This window comes from Hylaeus anthracinus, unplaced genomic scaffold (genome assembly GCF_026225885.1).
Source record: "Hylaeus anthracinus isolate JK02 unplaced genomic scaffold, UHH_iyHylAnth1.0_haploid 0, whole genome shotgun sequence".
Classification (NCBI taxonomy): domain Eukaryota; kingdom Metazoa; phylum Arthropoda; class Insecta; order Hymenoptera; family Colletidae; genus Hylaeus; species Hylaeus anthracinus.
The window spans coordinates 16,707,739-16,734,079 of NW_026533254.1; the positions used below are offsets into that span (position 1 = coordinate 16,707,739).

At 48.0% G+C, this 26,341-nt stretch overlaps 1 protein-coding gene across 4 annotated transcripts in view; it reads left to right on the forward strand.

Moving 5' to 3' along the window:
- LOC128889708 (ras-related and estrogen-regulated growth inhibitor-like) overlaps positions 1-25,316 on the forward strand; it is a 55,710-nt gene extending 30,394 nt beyond the window's left edge. For all 4 annotated transcript variants that reach the window (XM_054147605.1, XM_054147595.1, XM_054147614.1 and 1 more), the window contains exons 5-6: positions 14,858-15,039; positions 23,190-25,316. In XM_054147605.1, the coding sequence (XP_054003580.1) occupies positions 14,858-15,039; positions 23,190-23,448 (441 nt within the window). In that variant the 3' untranslated portion in view covers positions 23,449-25,316. The remainder of the gene's footprint in view (positions 1-14,857; positions 15,040-23,189) is intronic.
- Positions 25,317-26,341: the final 1,025 nt, after the last annotated feature.

A 26,341-nucleotide genomic window follows, 5' to 3' on the forward strand; every position in this document is an offset into this window, starting at 1 on the left:
AAGTCGAGAGATAGCGGTGTTGGATTTAAGTGCAGGCATCTGTCGTGCTGGGACCAACGTACTCCTTGGATTACGTCCGGCGACTGTTTGGAGAGCTTCGTCAGGAGTTTTGCGACGTGGGAGCTGACCTCGCGAGTGGCGGGGCAACGCGAAGACTCTTCCGCTTGTAGAATGACTCTCGAGGAAGGAAGAGAAAACATAGAGTTTTGTTTTTGATCCGTCGGAGTACGAGTCGCCAAGGCCACCTACCGGACCTGAAGAACCATCGAGAAAAGATGGCTCTGCCAAAAGAAACATTCTTTTACCTTGCCATCTTCTTGTAGCCAAGAGGTACACGTGTTCATCGAGCTAAACTCGAAGGTACTCCGATAAGTTGCAACATGGATTCACACGAATCTTGAAGTTCACAACGCAATTTGCCCTCCAGATTGGCCTACCACACGACACATTAACGGCGAATAACATCCTAATGCGGTAGGTAGTTTCGATTCACCTCATTACACGTGCACCTTCGCGGTCCATCGACGGCCATTTTGAAACCGCGACCCTCTTCTCCCTCCAGAAGTTGATCGAAACCTAACCGCGACGACCTCCTCGGTCCTCGCGGTTTCTGCTTCCATCGTAATAACAAAACCCTGCTTTTGCTCGGGTAGCGTACTCTCGAGGCTACTTTGGCTCGAGTAAACTCCTTCGAAGCAGTGAATACGCCATAAATGCATAAAATGTAGATTTGTACGAATAGTTTTTCAAACATGGGACTTAACCTTCCCGAAGGGGCAATTTTACCCTGTTACGTTGAGATTCGTTCGTGAGACATTTTGCAAATTATTTTCTATATTAATTTGAAACAATACGCGACTTTATAGGTACAGATATAGAAACAGGTCGCCAAAGAAGAAACGAGGTTAAGAAAGTGCCCGGTGGGAAAATCCTGGGAAGCACTTCCACTAATCTCTAGACCCTGTCTCAGTCCGGGAACGAGTCAATACATTCAATAGAGACAACAGTTGTCGAGCGATTCTCGTGCGTTCCCTGCCTTCGACTTCTTCTCTTCCTCTAGACAAGTCAAAGCAGAGAATTCAACAGAATAACTCAACTGTTGGCTCTGCTGAATACACCCGTCGCCGTACCCTTCAGAAGATCCTCGTGACATGCTCGCAACCATACTGTAACTCCTTCGGACGCGACGCATGAATTCTACTCGAATAAAAAGGTGTCGTAGACGCATCGTTTGTTTTTCCATCGCGTCATGTCGCCGCGACGCAAAAAGCGCAGAAAAGCGTCGGCTTGTCCGAGGCACGTGGTCGAGGCCTGAAACGAAAGGAGACCGACGCCGGCTCTTTTTGTACCCTTTCAGCCGGTTCGTCGTGCGCGAGGAACACCGTGCGCTCCGCGATCGTGATGTCAATCACCAATGAAGACAGTTACCGTGCCGACTGTCACTGCGGCGATCCCCGTGACAGCAGCACGCGCCTTAAGGCGCATTCACAAGAAAGCGCCGGATCCGTCCGCTCGGCGCAATAAATTCCCCGCCGGATGCTTCTCGCATGTTTCTTGTAACGCGGCTAACCGATGTAAATGCCCGGGACCTGTCCCGCGCTGGAACTTAATTAATCTTCCTCCTACCGATCCGCAGATCGTTAATCATCGAACGTTCGGCGAATAATCGCTGGACGCGATACGACGCCCGTCTAAGCGTCGAGGGGAGGCGTGGAGGTTGCTGTTTGGAGGTGAAGGTGTTGGAAAGTGAAGCTATCTGGAATTGAAGCTATTGGGAATTAAAGCTATTGGGAGATGAAGCTACTGGAAATTGAAGCTATTGGGAGATGAAGCTATTGGGAATTGAAGCTATTGGGAATTGAAGCTATTTGAAATTGAAGTTATTTGGAAATGAAGCTATTAAAAATTGAAGGTACTAAAAAGTGAAGCCATTGAGAAGCGAAGCTATTAACACTGAACCTACCGACAAACATTTTTCGAATCCATCACCTTAAAGTATCACCTACTCCACATCCAGAAAAAAGCAGGAAGTCGGCGAAAGTCTGGGCCACGTAACTCGTCGGGCCCCACGAAATGCTTTTAAGGTTCCCTGACTTATCAGCCCCCCGTTATCCGTCGTCCGAGGTCGTACTCGATCCGTTCTATCGCGCTGTCCCGGCAAGCGTTTGACCGTGCTGGATCATTTAATCGCCGCGGTAATTTGCAGGCGGAGAAGCGTGATCGGCGCCCCTTTCCTCTAATCTATTGTATTTTAATCGTCGCCCGATTTCGTAAGTGCATTCTCCGCGTCCTGGTATCATAATGCGATCACGTAGCGCACCGACACGGCATGCACTTGATAAGCCGTACGTGCCACCATTAGGCGCACGATAATTTTATTTACCGGGTTCCCTTGTACGGTACCTGGCGGGCCTTTGACCGCTCCGTTCGCGAGATAAATGATGTGAACGCACTCTTAAGGCACTCGCACACGGAAGCGGTAATGTCGCATCGGTCATAATTGGGAAGAGGTAGGACCACCATCATGGAGGCCTTGAAGATTTTCTCGCGAATACTGTGTTGGCAAGAAAAGAGTCCGTGCTTCGAACAGCTTTATTGTTAAGGAGCTTCAATTTCAAATAGCTTCAGTGCTTCAAATAGCTTCGGTTCTATATAGTTTCAACGCTAAGGAGCTTCAACTCCCAGTAGTTTCAATTTCAAATAGTTTCAACTCCATATAGCTTCAATGCTTCAAAAAAGCTTTAACTCCAAGTAGTTTCAATTTTAAACAGCTTCGACCCCAAATAGCAACAGTACTTCAACGCTAAAGAGCTTCAACTCCAAGTAGTTTCAATTTTAAACAGCTTCGACCTCAAATAGCAACAGTACTTCAACGCTAAAGAGCTTCAACTCCAAGTAGTTTCAATTTCAAATAGTTTCAACTCCAACAAAACCGATGTCGACCCCAGCATCCCCCCCAAAACAATCAACACCAACTTAAAATGTAATGAAAAGCAAACGCGCGACCCTATTGCCCCCGTTCCCCGTTGCGCAACAACGGTGACCGTGTGTGGGTACCTTGATCGTTGATTTGCATCCGAGAAGGATAGGAACGGGGCCGCGACGTCCGACCCCCGCGAGTTGGAATGATTTATTCCGACTTTAATCCGCGGCGACGTTGAAATCTTGATGTCCGATGCTCCTTTCCGTGCGATACGTTGACAGGGGGGTGGGGGAGAGGGAGAGGGAGGGGAGGGGGGAGAGGCAACGATATTTATGAAAGTCAACTCAATTTTCAAGACCCCCGGTGTCTCTCTGATGTAACGCGGAAGCGAAAGTCCCGGCTTTAACATTTGCCACTAACGAAAAATCGCTACTTCGCCTCCGACTACCCGGTTTACAATGCATAGAAAGCCAGAGAATCGAAGGCACACGCGGTCGTCGTTGCGCTGTTCCCTCGAACGAGCCCCGTTCTAGGCCTGTGTACACCGTATACGCCCAGCTTCCGAGACAACCTCTCGTTCGCCTGGGTCTCCCTGGCGCGCACGATCGATCACGAGGATCGCGGTAGGTGTTCTCCACCCGGGTATAATAATAACCGACTAACAAGGGCACTAGAGTTCAGGTAGGCGCTCTCGAGGAGCCGGGCGCACGTAGGAAGTCGAGCAACAAATGGGTAGGTGGCTGCCGGCTTGGGTCCCGACCTCGTCCTGCCACGATTAATATTTCCATCGTGCATTGTTCCTCGTCACGTAAATCTTCTCGCCGAGATATGGCTCTTTGGAAACCGTTTATAAGGTCGATTTGTATCGTTGAGCAAACTCGCTTTGGACATCTCAGGATGCCTCCGTTTACCGTTTCGAGCTTATCTTCGCTGGCTGGCTTTTCTTTGCCGATGAACGCAATCGATGAGGAGGTAGTCGATTCTTCTTCTCAGGACCTCGAAACTCGCGCTTTTTGCTCCAACGTGCAGTTTAGTTTCTTATTATACACACCGCTCTGTATTAACCCTTTGCACTCGAGGATTTCTTTTCTGGTATCTACCATCAACTCGAGATGCTTCCTTAGCGTTCTATTGCCACGTATGTTAAGCTTAGATTGACTTTGAACATGAGATCTCTAATTTTATTGACACTCCGAGTTCCAAAGCAATCAAACCTAAACAAACATTATCACTAGTTGATTCGCTGCGTCGAACCTAGTACGGACCGAGAGTCACCTCTCGAGTGCAAAGGGTTAATGGTATTAATTATAAATTCTCCCTCTGCCATTCCACGATAACTCGCGCAAGGCTTAGCGGCTGATTCCGCTCAACTTATGACAACCCCGCACACAAGTATCCGCTCGTAGGGTTTCATAAGAGCCGTCAGGGAATGATGCACGATCATTCGAAAGACGTAGATCAATCACGGGCAGTCAAACGCGACATGGTCGCAGGAAAAATGCCGTCCAGGCACGGCGTGTCGTGTAGAAATGATTCGCCGTCATCGTCGGGCCCCCTCGAGTGCCCCACGCCTGCGAGAGTCCCAGGTGTGCTCCCCCCGTTGAACTCGAGGAGTGCACCAGGCCTCTCCGTGGCACACTTCCCCAATTCTCGCATTGTTCTTCATCCGCGTGGACCGCTCGAAAATAAATCTTTTCGGCCTGGGCCCGTCGTGATGCCCCGAGCTCCGTGGCCTCGTGACCGGCTGGTAATTGCGATTGCTTTTCGTGGGAGGGCCGCGGGTAATTGATTAAGCGGGCGTCGCCCTCGCGTCGCCACGGAGACCCGAGATTTAACGATGTTCTCTCTGCGCGGCGTTAATAATTCGATAAATCATCGTAACGGATTAACTTGGCCTGCATACGCGGCCCGATTGTCCGGCAGGAAACAGTTACCGGAACCAGCGACGGAGAGGAGCGTGGCCGGGCCAGCGAGGATTGGAAGGGACGTTCGAAATTGGGCTCGTTGGGTATTAGTGGGTCCGGCAGGTGTTAGTGGGCCCAAGATTCACGGTGGAACCTCTCGTTTATCACTTGTTTATTAAACAAGTTCGAGGACAAGGCGGTTCTGTTAGGTAATAGAAGCTATCGTGGGCTAGGGGGTCCTGGACGCGGCTATAGGGGGCTAGAGGGGTACTGAGCTTTGCTACGAGTTCCGTCAACATATATAAAATATCGAAAAGGCGTAAGCTATGTAATAGAAAAAAAAAGACAGTATGGAAAAAAGATCTTGCTAAGTATCCTCAAAGTTCGCGCTATAAACACACTAAACAAACAAAACAAGCAATGGAACGTCATCTGTCACTACCAGTTTGAACTCGTCACGTGTTCGTCGTCAAACAAAATTCCGTACAAGTTGAACGATTCACGAAGCATCGAATTAGGGTCAGGTTGGTTGCTTTCTCTGCGCGACGCGTTACCCTGTACTTGAACCTGTATTTCTGCCTTCGACGAGAGATAAATAAAAATTCCTGGTATCGCGTTATCGTCACTGGCTCGATCTCCGAAGATCGAGGAAACCGAGAAAAGCATAAGCAGCACTTCGAAAAGTGCCTAAGCGTCCGGCGGGGTCGTTGACGATCGCCGTTGAAATTCCGCGGTCGATACCGCTTATCGTGGAATTTTCATGGCGGCTTACGAGTGTGCGAATAAATTCCACGCGATATCGTCCGAGCACACCGTGGTCTCGCCTATCCGAAAATAGCGATGGCCGCATCCGCGAACAAAGGCTACGGGAGCCATTTTTCATTCGAGGGGAGCTCCGACTGCAAATGACTCGGGGGCATTAATTATTTTCTCGGCGGCCGATATATACCTGCGACGATCCCGTGACCAGATGTTAATTAAGGTCAGGACTAATGAGAAAAATTCAACCACCAATCGCAACCCCCTGGAAGAGCAGTTCGTCTTGTAAGACGCGACAGGCTTGTTGTTGGGCGATGGTGCATCTTTTGTCGAGGAGATCGAGCATCGGAAAGAATTCTTTATGGTGGAGATAGGTCCGATCCTCAATGGAGACTTACAGAATTGCAAAATTGAATTAATTGACTAATTCGGCAATTTACACGCAGCCACGGAGCTTATTAATGTTCGCAATCCATCTCCCAAAGGAACCCTGTTCGCTTGTTAATTCAGTTGCGATATTTATAGATTCTAAAACACATCAAGTCGAGCCACAAAGAAACCTAACAAATGTTACCTTCCCTAGAGGGTGCATAATTGCATATTTATCCGGGATGCAGCAACGCCGAGTGCAGGCTGAAACCGCTAATATCTCGTCGGCCACATGTAGAGAGAATAAATTGCAAAGGAGATATACAATGTTGCTTAATTTTCTTTGCGAGCGTGTAGCACCAGGCAATTGCGTTATACCGTACGACGGTGCGCGGTGAAATATTTCCCTGGACGGCCAGCGTTCTGTCCTTAGAGGCGAAATGTACTGCTATTCTTATATAGACGTCCACCTAGTCGTATCACCTGAAAGATAGAGTATTCGAGGGGACGTGTGGGTGTCGCGAGCAGAGTTTAAAACAGTTTCGGTCCGCGCACTACCTGACGAAGCCAGACGAATGAAAGTGGCATGTAACGCGATACATAGGGGAAAGGTGGAATATCTCGGTTACATTGAGCTCGCTGCGAATCAACGAAACTGGTCAATGGGTGGCTTCGAGATGCATTGGCTATCGACGCGCGTTCGAGCGCTGAATCGACTTCCGCTTCGCTCGAGTGTCCGATGATCGTGTTTCTATTCGCGGGGTACGCCGATCGTCGAGCTTACTTTAAGCGCAATAACAGTCCGAATAGCCTCACTCGAGGTAAAGGGAGCCGTTGCAGGCAGAAATTTCCTGGTGCTAGATCGAGGGGTGTCCAATTCGTTTTGGTTTTAGGCAGGGAAACCCGACAAGCTTCGCAATAATTTTTCATTTGTCTGTTCATCGTTTCATAAAATTAACAGTTTATCGATGACTGGGATTCATATTTTCACAGAGAATAAATTCATATTTTTACAGATGAGGAATTGAGATTTAAATGAAAGTTCGTTTTATATTCCTGACAGTATAAGGAATCTATATATTCCCTTTTTAATTCTCCACCCTGTATACTACACTGGACGTAAACATGCCCCCCATCTGCCAACCGTTTAATCCACTCAATTTGCAAATGGGCCCAATTTGGAATCGCGTCCGTTCCATCCGGGAAGGGCTCGCAGCACGATATGTTTTCCAGTCTCGCGGTATCAATCACCGTCTCACATTGCATCAGAAATTGTTTCGTGCCCGATCGGTGACGTAACTTCCATCTCAAACAAGATCCCAACCAACGATCACGACCATCCACGAGCGACAGTTTATCGTTCCAATCTCCGGGGCGCTTTCTTTCGAAAACTTTCCTCGCGTTCCCATCGACCCCGACACTCGTCCCACGCATCCGCCATTATCGTTGCGAGGAAAAAGCTGACCGTCACCTGTTTGAAAGTGGCTAAAAAAACTCTAACTGTGACAAAAAAAGCTCTCCGTTTCGCGAGCAGATGATAATCTTTCAGTCGGGATCGTCGATTCTATTTTCCCAAGATTCGAGGATTTTCGAGACGTGGAATTTCCTGAGAATCATAAAACAATCGATTTCGAAAGAATTATTTATTCTAGTGTTCAACTTCCTCTCCTCTTCCTCAACGTTGTGCAACCATTAGCGCCACCACCCGCGTAAGAGACGCCGCGCGGTGCTTAAGCGAGATGCGCGCGAGGCAACCCGCACCTCCACCCAAAGCCACCCAGCACCGTCCCACTCGACAGCCATCAAGCCGTGGAATCTATCATACCTCGAACCTGTCGTCGTAAACTATATGTTGTCATCGCAGTCCTGACTTTCACGTCGCACGAAAACGTACCACAACGGCTTGGTGAAAAAATGTCGAGAATTCCCGAGCACAATCGCCAGCTGGGATCTATTTATCGTCGTTGTCGCGTGTCCTCGCGTAGATCCGTCGAAAATTTATCGTCCGTCGTTGTTTCCTTCCTCGAACGCAACGTCGTCGGCTATCGCGAGAGCCCGACCAGGAAGCGCGGACCTACAAGCGGGTTAATTATCGCACGCGGCGTAATTAAGACGACAGGGGCAGTCGTGAAACGACCGAAGGCGGAAGGCTCTGGTGGGCGGGGATGACTTTCAGAAACGTTCGAATTCAGTACCCGCCGGGAAGTGTCCTCGAATCGAGTTGTAAACGTCGAAACAGTGGAGATTTTATGAAGAGTCATTCGGCTTTTCCCTCCCGTGGCAATAAAGCATTTCCTGATCGGTGGTATTAACCGCTGGTAATCGGCCAGCCGTAAATCTTCGCGCCTGCGCGTCTCTCGACCTGTTTAGGAGACACCGGGTTTCTTTTGTTGCGTAACGTGCGTACAGGCGAATGCACGTGCAATGGAAGTCGCTGAATCCTCTTACGTCCAAGGATATGCGGGAAACGCGCGTATCAAATCAATTTTTGTTTGTTCGATGATCTGCGCTACTCTCGCGTGGTCGACTCATAATTGATGTTTCGTTCTCCTCTAAAAAGAAAAGAAATGTAAAAATTAATTTTACTCGCGTCGAACAATTACAGTACAAGGTTAGACTGAAAGTTAATCTTCACCTTTAGATCGTTTTAAATCGTGTACCACGAGTAGCACCTCGCAGCGATCATTCCGCGCCAGACCTTCGAACAGAGACACCACGGTGCAGGATAATTGCGACAATTCAGTCTGTCACCCCGTTTCTCCTCCGCCGTCATAGCCATCGCTCGTTACACCAGTCGTGAGTTACTGTTACTGCTTTCACGGTGCGCGAGGGAGGAGGTGAACCCGGTAGGAACGGTATCGTTGTAAAACTACGAGTAATAACACTGTAACTCATTGTCAGTGGCCGAGTAATAACAGCGGCTTCCCGCGGAGGCGGTTGTACGCCGTTTTCGTGGAAACGTGTCTCGTCCAACAGGGTCTCGAGAAAAAAGAGAAAGACGCCGTTGTTGTGCACCGATCTACCGGTATCATAGGCGTACGGTGCTCCTGACCATCCGTGCACTCGGAAAGGTGGAAAGGTGGACCGTGTTCTGCGACAGGGACGACGCAGAAATCAAGTTTAAACGGTTGTCGTGATTATTACTCAGGTGCATCGGTCCGAGGGACTACGTTCTAAGGTTAGAAAGCTGTGGGATCTGTAGGCTTCATTTACAGGGTTTGAAGGGTAACGGAATCTATTTTTGAGGTTACCTGTGGCTCATCTAGAAAGTGTACCAAAAGTTGGTAGAGTAGATCCCTCGGATTTCTCAGATTTCTAACATTCCAGGGCTACCTACGCCCTTCGCAGTAATTTCTAGCCCCGTCCCTCTTAATATGGCACTTCCTGCCTCCGATGGACAAGTATTCCGAACCCCAAGATTCATGCACAGTTCGAGCATGTCTTCCCCCCAGTCGCTCCTAATTATCTCTAAACTAGATAATAATTATCCACCTCTCAGCAGGTCCCGTGTACCAAAGCCACCAGTCGCGTTTAATTATCATCGAGCAGGGAGTGTCGAATGAAATTCTGTTCCCATGGCAGGCCTGTTACACGGCATTTTTCCCATCCGACGCCTATGCCTCGGTACTAAGTACATGCACTTGGCAGTTACATTGTACATGCACTCGGTTGCATAAGACGGCCGGGGAGAGGAACATCCAACGACATACCATGACGCGGCTCGGCGGTATCTTTTCTGCTTCCAACGTGTCCCTGACGGCTCCTTCCGTAACGAAACAATGCCCCTTTTCAAGGGCAGGTATCTCTCGCGCTTAGAAATACCAGTCACGTGCCCTATTACTCGGCAAGATTATAATTAGAGGGGGAAAGGAGAGAGTAGCTGGAATGTCGAAGAGGCGGGGATTTTTCTCGGCAACGGAGGACGCGATGGAAGCAGACTTCGAGTCGATGACGTTAAAAGGACGAAGCTACACTGCGGAAAGAATTTCAAGTAGCGATGAAAAGATAACAAGTTTGGAGAGCGTGGCAAATGAGTATCTGACGAGGAAGTGGATTCTGAATCTTTAGGAGACTTTAGGAAGCTTCAGAAGACTATGTAGTTGGATCACAGCAGGATCCATTTTCAAGTGAGGGTTTTTAATTGACTCGAAAGAGGGGTCAACATACACGATGCATATTTCTTGTATGTTCTTCCACATCATTTTATGTTCGTCATAAATTCATAAAATCCGCAGTCTACTTATCAGATGGGCAAGTGACAATATGATAAAATACAGACTGTGACGATACGCCAGGGACACAAATTTGTCCAACTTAGCACGAATTGCTCTGCTCGAGACGTTCTTACATTCATCCCGGACAACAGCTATCACCTAAACGGATCAAGATTAATGACTCGCCGAAGAAATTGAAACATCGACGCGCGTGAAAATCGAGAACCCCGGCTTTCACGCGCGCTTCGACGTCGCGTCCCGCGCGTTCCTCTCAACGGCTTTTATTTACGAGCACGTTACACGCAATGTTAATTCGACAGATTTGACCGTAAATAACGACCGTAAATACCTGGCCGGCAGAGTATATATTTATCTCCGGCTATAAAATTCCGTCCCGCCGGATGCACGGTGCTTTCGGGGGATAGGTGGAATTTACCAGCGCTCGGGCTAGGGAACATTAACGCGGTGAATTTTCGTCAGGCTGTGTTTCTCTGGTACGCGTTCGCGGTAACTCCGAGTGCACCAGGCGTACCGGAAATCGCGCTCGATTCGCGATTATTTAACTTTTGGATCGATGACCGTATCGTATCTCGCTCGTGGGGGCCTCTGAAGATCTTCAACGCGATCCTCGTCCACGGAAATTCTCGAGAAAGGAGAGAGGAATTCGTTGTTTGTTTGTTTGTTTATTTCGCGTTCTCATCGCGCGAGGTATTCGGAAACTCGGTCGCCGAATGTTCGTGCACGCGTTATGCGTGATCCAAGGACAACGCGATCGCGAACGTTTATCGATCGATTTTCAGTCGAGTATTCGACGAAACTCGTGGGAAAATTTAGCTACTAATTCGACCATTTTACGACCGCTACCTGACCACTTGACTACCAGACGACCATTCCGAATTATTCTCGCGTTACAAATCGAATCCGGCCCATAGCGAGTCGACGCTTGTTATGAAACGACGCAACGGCACGTTTCGCGATTCGCGCGGTACTTTGTTTACGTGCGTATTCCGACGCAGCAAATGCCAGAACAATTCCTGGAAAGGCCGCGCAACCGATTACAGGCGAAGGTGATTCCTCGTCCCGATGATCCAACGCTACGTGTCTGTTTGGGTACGCTGGAATCCGGGCAAGAAATGCCGAGTTGTATGACAACATAATGCATTACGTTGACCGTTGTTGCGATACGTAACGCGGAATTACGACACGGCTCGACGCGTTGACAATAATCATCGCTAATAACTGGGGGAACATCTCTCTCTCTCTCTCTCTCTCTCTCCCTATGTGCACTAACGATGCGAATGAGTTAACAATAATTACAACTGATATTTCAGGAAATCTAGTGACCTATACTTTATATTAGAATATGAGAAGCAATTAAGCAGAGATCAGAAATAAACAGATGGCGCGTTTGTGATTCCGTTGTAACTCCTATTGTTTTCGTTTAATCCGCACGAGTATACTTTTTAAATAGCTCTGTACGATGTAAACGATTAATCGCGAAAGCTCGAGGGGGAGCTGCCGCGCGGGAAACACGCGGAAGATCGTAAAAGGGCGAGACGAAAAGGGCCCTGGTGTCCCTTTTAACGGCGCGACCGTTAACAGGACACTCGGATAGGACGAAACGAGCCTGGCGACGGTCGTGCTGTCCATTTGAAATCGATTCAGGTGGGCGAGAACCACGCGCTTTAACGCCCACGCGATCCCACGGGATAAGCAACGATCGTCTCGGCCAAGTTATGTTTCTTCGTGTCCGTGTCGCAGATAACGATCCGCCGCTATTCGCTTTCGCAGATAGCGATATTGTCTGCTAATAATGTGGCCCTCGATTGCGCGATTCCGCTTTGTGTTACCAGCGCATGCGCTTCCTCGACAACCAAATTGTTTTCGTTCTATGCTGGCTTGTTCCTGCTTCGCTCGACTTTATCGCCGTGTTTCTAGGTTAGGTTAATAACAGCGTATAGCGTTCTGCATTTGCATCGTAACCGTATACCCGTCTCGACATCCGCACATTTCTGGCGGATCGAGAGTCGTCGCGGCTCGTGGGGGGTCAGCTGACGTGGACTATTAGAAACGCGGAGCTGCCGGGTCGCGCTTTTCGTGAAAGCTCGTAAATCATTAAGAGTTCTTACAATTATTTTATAATAGTTCTGCAGATCCTGATTATAGTGATCGTTCTATCGATTAAAACTACTGGATGATATTTTAAACAACAATATGAATTATACACACGATTGTTTCATCCGTCACAATTTTTATCCCTGTAAGAAACTCGACGAGTCTCGATGGATCAAGTACACTGTATACATCGAGTGTTGCAACACGGTTTCTAACTCGTCTCTTCAACAAAGACATTCCCCGTACGACCATGTACGGTTAACAGCGCTCGAATTTCACGAACCTGCATCTCAAGCTATCACAGCTCCGTCCCTAATCCGTAGCACGGCTAGACACGTTCCTTCGGACGTGCGAGCGACGCCCGTTTCTGCTGACGGGGACAGCGAACGTGTCAAACAACTGTGCCAATCGAGCCTGACTGCTCTCTTAACTATTTCAGGCCTAAGTGCTTCCAAGATCGACCGACTGTCGCTAAATATAGAGCGTGATTTAGCCGTAAGGTAGCTCTGCTCTAGCCAGACTCTCTACCTGCGTCGCGTACCCTCTCTCGAGTACCGATCGATCAACCCACTACGTCAAAAATTAAATTTCTAAGAAAGTCAACGATAAAAAAAAAAAAAAGAGAGAGAGAGAGAAAATAGCATAGTGGAAGTTAGCCAAGCAGAGAATCGAAGCATTCGCAATTTTCTTTTAAAATATTATGAACTTAATAGTAGTACCAAATCGTGTCTCCACGTTTCCACGAAGACGAGCCTCGAACTGAGATGCAAATTCCTCCTCGTTCATCTTCCTCGAATAAGATTCGCATAACTCTCCCGTCCCCAAGCTGTCTCGCTTCCCGTATCAATCACCAGCTACTATAGGTTCTAATCGTCGTTCGTCTCGTCGCCAAAAAAAGTCGGCTTTATCCCCCGTGACAGACGTCCAGGATGGTTTCCATGAACTGGTCGCACCAATTATGGTCGCCAGATGCCACCCCGGCGTTTAGCGGATCGAAAGGTTCACGGTCACGTTCACCTTCGCGAGACTAATGCGCTCGGACCTTCCTATACAGCCATCCCGATGATCACGATCCCGTCGATCCTGTTCCCCGGTAATAATTATCGGGCTGCTGTCAGTGCCAGGTCAATGGGAAATCATTGGAACGGCCACGAGAATCGACAGCTTCCGCGGGTCGTTAAACCTGAAGCGTTCTCACTGCCGTCGTTGCTTACTGGGCTCTTTTCATCGTGATCGACGCATTAGCAATTAGAGCAAACCCCTTCCGATCGCCCTGGATCCTTGCTTCAATGGTTTCGTCTGGATTACCCTTCAAACTGGAAGTTTCTATACTCTGGGTTTCGATTTTTTCCTCCGCCGCTTTCGAGTGACGACGGCGGGGACTGATGGAGACTTGCGAATCGCTCGAAAGGGAGTATCGTATTATTGATTTTGGAGGAATCTGTTGGTACTTGAAATCTGGGTAGCGATTGCTATCTCGAAGTGGAATTCGGTGATTTACAGCAGAACCATACAGTAGAATTTATAGTAAGTAAAATTTCACGGTGGAATTATTCGATTACCGTGCTCATCAACGCTCGAACCACCGTGACGCCTAAACGCGTTAGAAAGTTCGGAAAAAAGAAAAAGAAACGGTAATTACACGAATTTTTCTCGGCCTTGTCACTTACGTAAGCGTCGTGCAACTTCGAGCCAGTTTTCCCTACGGAGGCACAGAAAGAGGAAGTTCGATTTCACTTTCGGGTCAAAGATGCATCCACCTGCTCGGGAACGAATTATTCTGTTTCAAAATAAACGTGATTAACGGGGTTTGTCATCGTCATTAGAGCAAGGATTTTATACAATTATGATGTAAATTAATATAATAAACACATCGATAACACATGAGATAATAATATTGTTATATTAATTTTTTCATAGTACTGGAAGTCATAAATATATAAAATCCACGTTCTAATCATCATCCACTTTATCCGCGACATCACCACCATCAGTGTGCAGACAAAGAAATCGTCTTCGATTTTTCCCATCCAACTGAGAAGTTTTTTTATTATTATTATTATTTATTTATCGTCGCGTTTAATTAACAAGTTGATCAACATTCCCGAGCCAGTTGGCTGGAAAGCACCGATCTAGATCGAATAGTCGACGTTTCACTTTGCTCTCCCGCGCGACGATCGCGAGTTTATAATTCGAGCGGCGATCCGGCGACGATTAGCGCCGGGGGAATCGCCGCGCGATAATTGAAATAGAAACGGCTAAACCGATATTCCCCCGCGAGTACGTTCTATTTTCGAGGCACGTTCGTAGCCTCACCTCTGACCTTCCCACCGATCCTCGACGCTAAAAAGACTTCCGAGATCTCCTAGGTGGAGGAAAGCCACGATTGTTTCCAGAATTTCATTAAAAATAATATATTTTAAAGCGCCACTAGATGATCGTGCACGCTTCCATTTAAAATAATACGATACCGTGTTTCTATATCGAAAATAGAATTTTTTGAATTGTTCGCACCCTCTGCAAAGTAACGCTTTGTTTGCTAATCGAGCCGCATTCTTTTATTATTGTTGCAGGAGAATGGTTGTCTTTACTCTCACATCCGGTGGGGCGAGGCTTTCGTCATCGTTTACAGCGTGACGTGTAAACGAAGCTTTCAGGAGGCCCGTGGACTGCTAAAGCAGCTCGCTGATCTACGCCTGCCATCCTATTTCACCGCTCTGCTGCTTGGCAACAAGAGAGATCTGGATCATGCCCGGTGAGTGTTGAATCAAGTTCCCCCTGCGAACAGATTAGCACTGAGGCGAATTAAAGGTCACATTCTCGGGGGATTGGGACATTAATCGGAACGGTGATTCGAAAACCGGAATCGATCATCAAACGAACCAATTAGAGTCACTAATTTCATCCAAAAAGTATAATTTTGATATTCAAACACTGATCTTTAAAGCGAGGCGAAGGATGAGAATGTAACAGGGAAAGAGAGGAAGTGCCTGATCGATAAAGCTGAGTACGCTCGATAGAGTAGAGCAGCAGCCTCGGTAAGGCAGAGTATCGTCTCATTTACTAACAGAGTATATCGTACATTGCCAGTAGAGTATCAGATTGGTTCGTATCGTTAATTTTAACGATTAACAGGTTCACTGTCCTAGTCCTTAAACAGAGGTTCCACTCGTACCATGTCCACTTCCATAACGACCCATACAGGCATGACTCGTGTACAAATCACGGGTCGTCCGAGTCAAAACCGCTATGACCCGTAAATGGGTCGTGGAACAGTGAACGTGTCAATCACGCTAAAGCACATACATTACGTTCGACCCAAACAATAATATTTGGTAGGCACGGATCCTCTAAAAATCTTCGCAGTACAAAAATAAATCTAGTCCGGACTGCAAAGTCCAGCTGGTCTCTTTTGACTCGTTCCTGACGTGGCCCGTCTCCGACACACTTTTCCCCAGGCTTCGATTGTCATCTAATTGGCGGGGGTCCTTGTTCACCGCGATCAAGAATCACAATATCATCGGTTCGTCGGTGGTCCCGAATCGCTGACTTCACCGCGCTCGCCCTGTGGCCATATCCCGTCCCTCGAACTCGTCTCTCTCATCCGAATTCTTTTTCTCGTTCCTCTCCTCTCTGCGGTGGTCGTTGTCCATGCAGAACTCGATCGATCGCGATCCCGTGGACCCATGGACTTTCTTTCGTGTGCGTGTTCGGCCTATTAATCGGACGGTTCACTTTCCCGGTCGCCGCGGCGGCTGCGAGCAGACACACAGAGCCGTGTAACTAGATCTTCGCGAAACGTTTCCTAGACGCGACGAGATTTCGCGTGCGCCACGCGATTCAGCGGGCTACCGTGATGCCAGGCTCGCTCGTTGTCCCTGTTTTTCCCCCTCGGCATCCGTTGGACGCCGGTCGAGAGACGATCGTCGTCGTCGTCGACGTTTTCAGGACCTGGTACGGGTGCCCTGTGCTCTCCGCGACGTGAAACGCGAAACGAGGCGCCACACCGACCGCACCGCGACACCAGAGACCGTTTCGAGCACGACACCCGGTAGTGGTCGAGTGGTCGCTCACCTAGAAACCGTTCACGCGATCGCGAGCACCGACAGATCTGTTTACGCGCCTCGTTTGGCCGACTTGGCTCCGCCGATGACTGCTCGACCGCTTTTAGACCCACTTTTAGGGCCACGGGTATTATCGGCAGGAGGAAAGATCAGCCTCGGGTTCAGAGGAATGTGGTACCGGCAGGAAGAGGAATGTAGACGGTGACGATTGATTTTGGCGTGGACGCGAGGCTCGCGGAGCTTGGGCAACAACTGACCTAGTATGATTCATCGAATCCTCCTGGGACTGGTCTATCTATCCGTCTCAGCAATGAGTATGGGGAACGTGGATGACGTTGAGTGACTCTTTTGTAGTTGTAGGTAGTGTTTAGTCGAAAATGCACTGCATTGCCGACAGTACTCTGTCTTACAGAGGTTACTACCTTACCGATCAGGTTTGGTTTAAACACCATCTTTTAAACACTCCCAAAAATACACGCCTCAATCACTAGACACACACCTAGGGCAAAGAATCTTCCTTTTCCCGTAATCTTCCATCCTCCCTCTCAAAATGATCCAGATCGCTTTCAAAGATCGTATCGAAACCCAGGAAAGCGAACGACCCACCAAACGACCCCCACGATGCAGTTTCCTTCTCCAATTCGACGGGTTTTTTCGAAATCGCAACTGGGCTGCTCGGCATAAAAGCCCCAGTTTTTCTCCTTTCACCCGTATACGTTTAATTTACGGGCGCGTTCCGCGATCGCCGGCCACGATAACCTCCCTTAATTTCACTCGCTGGGAATGACGGAGAACCGCGCACGGGAATCGATAGCGGCGATTCGCGCGCGGCGCAATTAATATTTTCGCGCCTGAACGAATTAACTGGGAAACAGGTGCGGCACTCGCGGTTTCGGTGACCCGTCGAGTTTGTGTTTTACGCAATCATCCCTTCCCCCTTTCGACGCGAAGTGCATCACCGCCCCGACGTTGCGTGATTCGGACAGGAGAAAGCTAGGAAATGGCGCGAACCAGTCGGTTCTTTTTACCCTGGCCGACGTTCGTGATAAAGATTGGCCTGCGCGCGGCAGCTTATTAACCTTGTCAAATCGCGAGATCATGCCACTTCGGTGCCGATAGCTAATGGGGAATGAGCGCCGTGGCGATAACAGCCTCGGACACTTGTCGCTAGAATGCACAGGGTGTGATTAAATTGCATGCGGAAAATTTCGATTTGGAATTTGACGATTATACGTTTCTGATTGTTTCTACGTGTTCCGCTCGGGAAGACAAAGAGAAGTTTATAAGGAACGACTTCTGGCAAACTTGTAGTTTTCGAGCTACGGACTGTTAAAGTTTTGGCGAATCAGGCTGCGCGGTGGGAGTCGTGGGCGTGGCTTGCTCCGCCCACTGGAGCTGGTGGTGCCACGTGGCGCTGTTTAAATGGCTGGAACTTTAACAGTCCATTCCTCGGGAACTATTCATCCGAGATACGTGGTTCCTTCTGAGATTTTGTTCTTCTTGACAAGTAGAATACATCGTAGGGATACTAATAAAAATTATATTTAGAAATTTAGTAAAAGTTTGTGGGAGAAGCAAATGAGCCTAGAGAAAGGCTCAGTGTCAAGTATCGAAGTCGTGACAAAACAGATTACGAAAATATCTGAAACCCTCTAATAAAAACGAACAAGGCGGAAAATATCAGATCGTATAAAACGTCATAATGGCGATATCGTGGCACCAGTTTGATCATTCATCGGATCGTACGCGGCGTTGTATGCCTTCGTAAATGAATATAGGGACGCGAACCGCGACGGAAAAATGGGAAACGTGTCTTCGCTAACGACGATCCGCATTCCTAGGGGGATCGCCCAGGAAATTCCTGTTCGAGAGCCGCGGCTATAAGGGATATCGATATCCGGTTCACCTACGTGTCACTGGCTTTTCTGTCCGCGGATAAGCGCAATGATTCGTGTCAGATTCAGTTTCAAAGTGGAATTAGAATTTAATTATACGAGGCTCTGGCACAGACCATTCGCTTTCTCCTCTTCCAGTATTAACATGGTCGAAGCATTTCAGAGATATGTCGGAATTTTTCAGGGAAATACACGAGACATAACAAATATTTTCACCGAACAAGTAGATTTATATCAAACTAGAAAGTGTCGAGTTCGTTGATATATGAAAAAATAGAAAAGAAAAGAAAATTTTCAATTTCTAAGATCGTTTCAAATTCGCTGGTTTAATTTTACCATTGCAAAAATTAATCCGCCGCGGTAGTCTCTGGAAATTGCAATTAATGCAATCCCTTCACTGGAACGTCCATCGTGTTTCTCCGCGAGAGGTAGACAGCAACCTTTTCCATGGAACGCGATAATGTTCCTGGTAAGAGCGTCGGTGTTTCTTTTTCTCCTAAGTTCAATCTTAGACATCAGGAACAATCATTCGCAGGTTTCCCGCTCTCGAAACACGTCGTGAGAAACAGTTTCAGGAAGTTGGCAACTCCTGCAACCTTCCACCTTTCGGAGGCTCGACGAGCTTCGTCATCAATCACCGCGGATTATCTTTCGTCACTGTGCAACCTTTTGTCCGCAGTTAATCTAACCGGCAGATTAACGTCGGGTTCGCGAGAAACGGCGTTTCATATTCGTCGGGGCGCCTTCTTTTTATCGCATCAAATATCACTTAGGAGAGCCAGGCTCTCGTGGCGCGTTTACGCGAGACAATTTAGCGCGTTCATTTATCCCGGTGTGAAGTTTCCGATCGTTATCGATTAGTCTCGCGGGAACGTGTTTAGAAATTTTAACGACCGACGCTGAGTTGGTTTTTTTCCCAGGGGAAAAAAAGGTCATAACGAGCATGCCAACTAAGTCTGTGGGTAATGCGGGCTGGCGAGGTTGCTCTGCGTTACCGAGGCTGTTCTACTTTATCGAGATGACTCTACTTTACCGAGACTAGTCTACTTTATCGAGGTTACTTTGCATTACCGACCAGGTACAGTGGAATTTCATTTATTCGAATCGATTCGGACGGATAGTTCATATAATTGGAATTTACGATAATAGTTCGGGTAATAGGAGCTCACCAAGGCGTTCAAATAATCGAGTACACAGAAGAAAATTCCTAGAAAGTAATTTCTGAGACATCCCCAATGAAACTTGTGCCATCAGAATATTACAACGATCGTCTTTCTCTAGTCGAATTCGTGACGGGCAATCGACGCCAGCTCGGCAGGTCGGAACGAGAGGAAAATGCGTCGCGTCGTTCGTTTTGCAGTATGCTGGAAACGTTGGCTTTCCAGCGCGCGGTTTTCAGCCACGGCGAACCAGTTTGTCAGCCGCGGCGAGCGTGGCTCCGAGGGATTCGCCAGCTGATATTTCGCGATAAGTTTATCGATGTACGATATTCGCGGACGCCGCTTCGGATGTATCTAAAGCGACGATAACTCGTTCTACCGAGAGAGTGGTTTCACCAGCCCCCTCGAGCAGCGGCAGGCCTCTCGGTCTAATCTTTATGAACTCCATTAAGACCGCTGGAACGGCTACTGGGTAGGAACGAGGCGCGCTTGGAAAGAAGCGATCTCGTCTCGCTGGCACTGAAAAATCCTTGGTTCACGTGCGCGTGAAACGCTCGAAAGTACTCCTTTTGAATTTAGTTGGAAAATAATTTTCGAGCTGACGAGAGGTTCTTAATCTTTGTGGAAGATTGGTAATCTTTTTGGGACACGGTTCAGGAAGAATATCCTGTCGGTAGAGTAGAGTTGTCTGTAGACGAGGCTCGGCAACGCAGAACGCTCTGTCGATAAATCCTTCGATTACTACATTACTGCATTCTTATCGACAGAGTGGTTGAAGATACTTTCGAATACTCCAATTCCTTCCAATGTATATGTTCGATAGTTGTGATTGAAATCGAGTACAAAATTAGAAAAGAGTTTCTTTACGGTTGAAAAACGAACGGTTCGTTGGTCACGTACTTGTGACGCAACGCGAGTGTGTACGCGATCTCTAGCGATCCCTCGATCCCGCCAGTGGGCTTTTTCTTTCTGCTCGGCGCTTCGGCGTTTCTTTCTTCGTTTTCCGAGCGACGGTTTGTTGAAATTATGGCGCGCGAGCGTTTAGCTGGCGCCAAGTAGAAAGCACGTGTCTCGCGCAAATGGAGAAACAAGTCTCGCGCCGGAATATGTAGGTGAACAATGTTTTGATATCAAAGAATGAGGCACTCGTCGAGAACTACGCCAAGGTGGCAAACGTGGCATTTTTAAATTACTACGAAGCGCATTGTTGACAGAGAAATTATTGTATTCTCTAAGTACTCATTTTCTGAGATCGTCGATGCAACATACGTATATCGAGACTTATTTTCGAAACATTACACAATCGACTTATCGATGAAAAATTACGTTTAAGAATGCTGGAAGATCGACGCCACCGTTTGCGCCACGAAGCTGGAGTTTTACTCCTCTCGACGAAACTATCTCACGCTGCGGTAACAAGTGCCTCCCCGCTATCACGCTATCAGCCGCCACTTAATTCTCTCCCAATAAGAGAAAGAACGTTAGGAAATCCTTGTGTCAGATACGCGTCATTAGTCGTCGGATTACTGTAAAAGTTTCCTACGACGCATTAGTACTCGATCTTCACCACTTTGTTCTAATCTCGCGGAGAAACCATTTCACGCTTCTCATATTAGACAGCTTTTAGTTCTCTAAATAGAAAAGGGAAAGTGGGAAATCCTTATGTAGGATACGTCCAGTTGATCGAGAGATCATGCCAGGCTTTTCGTGGTCGGCCAACGGGAGAACGTATCTTTATGAGGTTAGAAATAGAGCAGAAACGTACAAATGAAATGTATGTTAGCACAAAACGATATTTGTTGTTAAACGTTTTTATATTAGTGGGTGTAATGGAAGAGCAGAAGTTATTGCAACACACATACAGAACAATACAGAATAGTCTCAACGATTGTACGAATATTTACCGATATATAAATATACAAAAATATTACTATGTCTATACTCGTATACGTAGAAATAATATATAAATAATATTCTCTTCTTGTATTTTCCATTTTTCATTTATTTGCATGATTCGTATGCACCACACACTTGGTCAAACGATGGACAAAGGACCGCTAATTTCTGATCCCTGGAATAGACCAAGATTTTTCCTCTTGCCCGCTTTTCCAAGAGCCCACGTAAGTCCCGGCGTTGCACTTGACGCGGCGGACCACCTTCCGAGAACTATGTCGCGTCTTACCACCTCGGATCTGTTCCAATCCAGGTGTAATCCGGTCGCCTCTCGTCGTCGTTTAAAGGTCGCTCCGTGGAGGCACTGAAATGTCGAGCCTCTCCCCTTCGACTGGCCATCTTTCTTCCACGAGCCGCTCGTTTTTCCTCCGCGGCCTCCTCCTCTTCCCCCGAGAGAGCGCGGGAAACGACAGGCAGAGCGCGAAGGTGCCTCGAAACCAACACCGTTCCTCGTAAAGCAACGGATCGCCTCGTATAAAATAAAAGGGGACAGATTAACGGCCGTGAACGTGGTACCCCGGCTCACGTGTGCATGCACGACTCGTGCGCGCGATTAGACGTGGCGCGCTGGCCCTCCCACGCGCCACCGTCGACCCAACCCCCTCACCCTCCGCCCTCGGTTCTTCTGCCTTCGACGCTTGGAGAGTATCATGTGTTCCCGCGAATTTAATTGCCTCCATAAATATCGCCTCGCCGACGGAGGCGCGCCTGAAATACGACGGAGGATCCGCTTCCGATCCCCTCGCGGGTATCGATGATGGATGGGGAACCACCGAAAAATTGCACGGCTCGGACACTGCATCCAAAGCGTTCGCGTGTAGGAACATCGGGACGTCTCGGAGCCTGGATTTCCAGTTCGGTTTTTTAAGCTCCAAGTTCGCACCGACCGTAGCACTAATCCGTGCAAAACGGATGATATTTCGTGTTCCTTAGATTTTGATTCGACATCCTCTCGCGAGAAGCGATGACTCGCGATGTCTTGAGATTTGCGAAAGTATGAAACAGTTTACGATTCATCGAGCAGGAACTATTAGATCGAACTATAAAACCCTGGCTGCCCTCGCTAATTATAAACACTCGGAGGGTGGGCAGCCTGGCGAAATTCCAGTGACTCCAACGTTCTTTCCGGCGCCTTTATATGTCCGCGTTCACTCACCTTTCCTCCGTTTCCGTTCAGCTGGGGCACTGTTTGCCAAGAAGTCGTCACCCGTCCTCTCGTTTCGAACATCTCCATGGACCTTGACGACTTCCGTTGTTCCCTGTGACGGCTTTTCCACGCCCCCTACCTCCCTTCGAGAATTTACGGGCACCGCGTGTTGCGGAAGAGGCGTCATCCTCTCGCGATCGTTTGTTTTCTGATGGGCCACTCATCTTTCCATTTGAAGAGTCCTCGGGGAGTCACACGCCGGAAACTTCTTTGTAACTTTTCGTACGATTTTGCGCAAACAGCTCGTTCTCTTGAAAACAGTTTCGTACCGCTGTTATTATTTATTCGATACGATCGAGCTCAGGGAAATTGAGATTCAGATTTTTCGCTGTAATCTTTACGAGACCATCAACGATAGATTGGCAAGAATCTCGCGAGTAAATCGAGTCCAAACACGGCCCCGTTCCGACAACTTTTTATCTACACCTAATTATACTAATTTCAGTATAACTGACTATACTAACATGCAATTGAAAATAGTCCGAAGTAGATCACGTTTAGGCTCATTTTATTCGTAAAGGCCTCGCCAATCCGTTGCCACTATTTTCGATTAACTATCTTATTTTACGATACAATTTCCCTTAAGAAATTGATCCTAACAAGCACCCCGACATTTCTGTTTGCAGAGAGGTGTGCGTGGACGAGGGCCAGCAGCTGTCGTTGGCGCACGGGTGCCAGTTCTACGAGGTCAGCGCCGCGGAGAGTCCCGCGGGAGCCGCGCTGGCGTTCCAGGCGCTTCTGCGGGAGGCGAGATCGGTCCAGCTCCTGCGGGCGCTCCCCATTCGCCGGAAATTGGGCGTTCACTCTGTCTCGAGGGTGCTGGGCACCATCTTCGGGAAGAACACCACCAAGGACCGCAAGAAGAGGCCCTCGCTGAGCATATGACGCCTCCTCTGCGCCCTCCTCCTCGGAGGTCGTGACGAACCGGACATGAGAACCGACGTGATCGTTCTCAGCAGCAACGTTTACGCGAACCGCTGATCGAGGACACCGAGAACGCGATTCTGACCAAGAAGAAGCCTCGGTGGCTTCCTCGCGATGAACGTTTTCGAGATCCTCCTGGCGAAGGTTCCCGATTCGTATGTCTTCGACGTGGGAACGTTGGATCCGTGGGCGAGGGATCCGAGGGTCCTCGAAGACGGAGAGTGTCCTTTCGAATCGAGCAGAGGTCTGATGGATGAGGAAGAGGGCGCAGGAGTAGTTTTGTATAACGAAGGATCTCCAAGAAGCCAAGAAGTCACGAAGAAGTTGATGCAGGTCATTGGTTCGTGAAATAAATTCAGCGAAGAATAGATGGGTCTGGGTGACTAGGTCGAGAGACCAAACATTCCTCGATCAGAATGACTGAAGAAGAGGTCTATGGTGTCCAGGCTAAGCGACCCAAGTGATTCGATGAAGACCTCAAGAGTTCTATGCAATTTTAAGAAGACCTGATGTCTAGGTAATTAGACCAAGTCTAAGAGTTCTTAAATCAAATTAAAAAAGAAAGAGGTCAATGGTCTTTAGATCTAGCGACCTAGAGTGGCTCAGTCGGATTGGGTCAAGGCGCGGTGACCAACCCAAGAGTCCAATAGTTGCTCGGAGTGAGATGTGGCGTAACAGAAATCAGTGATGTCTGGGGCGACTCCGCCAGTCGCCAGTCGGGACGTTTGCTTGGCATTTGCGTGAGATCCTCGTTGAGAGACGTTTCGTTCAGCTAAGAAACATTCGTGAGAACAGTGGATTTATCGGGCCGTGTGAAAGACTGCCACGGCCGTGGAAACGACTAATGGCTCGTGAAGTCGAAGTTGATACCGAGTGCGCAGGATCTGTGCGACCTCCGTTTCGGTGTTTCCCCGTTTCGACGTACTCCGTACAGCGTTCAAAGCCATTTTCTCTCCTCGTTTAGGGTGCTCGAGGGTTGAATTCGTCGGCCATCTTGCGCTGGACGCGCGACCGCTGTTCCTGAACGGTCTAGCTTTAAACGCGTCCGAAATAGAAACGGTACGGTTACTCTCAGACGTAAGAGAATTACGTTTACCGTTTCACACGTGATATATTATTGTTTACACTCGGACTAACCGAGAACGCGACGAGCATTGCCGATTCCGAGCTCGTTCCTTCGTCACGGAATTGGATACGAGCTCCGAGCGAGAGGTGGGCAAAATTCTTATTCGCGCGAACATTATTGTGATTATTATTATTATTATTATTATAATCAGCGTTTCGGTTAGGTCTCGACGAGTAAAACGAGTCCAAACACAACCCCGTTCCGACTACTTTTAATTATACCTATTTGGATCATAGCGGTCGTGTTGGTACTCGTTTTCGTCAGGGAAGCCTCACCGATTCATTGACAACGCTTTCATCAAAATATACGGAAATATTAATATATATATGAATATATTTAAATGTTACGAAATTGAATATTTTAACAAAATTGAATAAAATTTTGCCCACTTTTGTTCCGCGTGCGGAGACTGGCGTCGCCCTCGAACCTGAACCCGACAGTCTTTCAAATTTCCGCAGCCTCCGCCGAATGAAGGTCGTTCATTCGCACGGACAGCGCTGCAGCCACGATTCGATCGCGGGTCTATCCTTCGGAGCGCGCACGCGTACGTCGAAGGAATCGGTCGTTGGTCGCGAAACGGGAGGAGGAAGCAGCTCAAATCGTAACGAACCGGTTGTAATTTCAGGCACACGGCCGTGTTTTGCTCTCGAGAGTTTACTCGGCGCTCGGTGACGATCGCGAGACGTTCAACGCTGCGAGACGTTCAACGCTGCGAGTCGAGCGATGGGGAATGTATTAGTTCGACGAGCAATTTTCACCCCGAATTCAAGTCACGAGTCCATTTCATCCTAACCACTCGACCATTCGGTTCGATCCAGCTTCTTCGTAACTAACCACTATTCTACCAGGCATTGAGATCACCAAAATATCACTTCCGATTGGTATGTTCGTAATTGAATTCCTTAAAAACTAGCCACTCCGCTTGATTTTTCCATTCAGTTCGATCCAGCTTCTTGAAAACATAGACTACTGTTCTACCAGGCACTAAGGTCATCCAAGTAGCATTTCCCATTCAGAATTCCTTCCTACCAAAACCAGCCATCCCAACGACTTTATTTCTCTTTTGAAGCTCTGATGCTTTCATCGATTCATTTCTTCGATTCATTTTTTTCTTCCCAATCCCCGGAGATCGTGCTCGTGGTTTTGAGACGGCGGAATCGCACGAAACGAGACACGGGTTTGCGTGTTCGAGATCGAACCACCGAGCTCCGAGTAATCGATTCGACAACCTTAATGTTCCTACTGAAAGTAGCCTAAGTGTACATAGCGCACATTCACTTGCTGAGTATAACTCTAAAGAGATTCGTGGAATCGTTTAAATATTAAGGTCGCGGGGTTAGCGTGGAGGGGGAGGATAAGGTCAGCAAACCTTCGAAAGGATAGATTACTGTTTGGAGATACGAGTATTCGCGGTTTATCCTTCGTTTCTTCTTTCTCGCGCTGACGGAGACTACGGTGACGACGTGTTGGAGCATTTTTTTTTTTTTGTAAATTGTTCGTTTTTCTACGGTAGACGTACGTTAACGGTCGAATTTAAGGTTCTTAGTTGCGTAAGTCGTGTATGTATATTTTCAGTGCCTTTCGTATTGTCAGTGTTGGGTGTAATATTTCATCCGAGCTCGCAGAGCCTTTTTGCCTCGTCTGTGAATGCGAATGAACGAGTACAACATCTTTCCCAGTTGACTGAAACAATTCAGTTGAAAAGTTCTTCCATAACATTTTAATTAT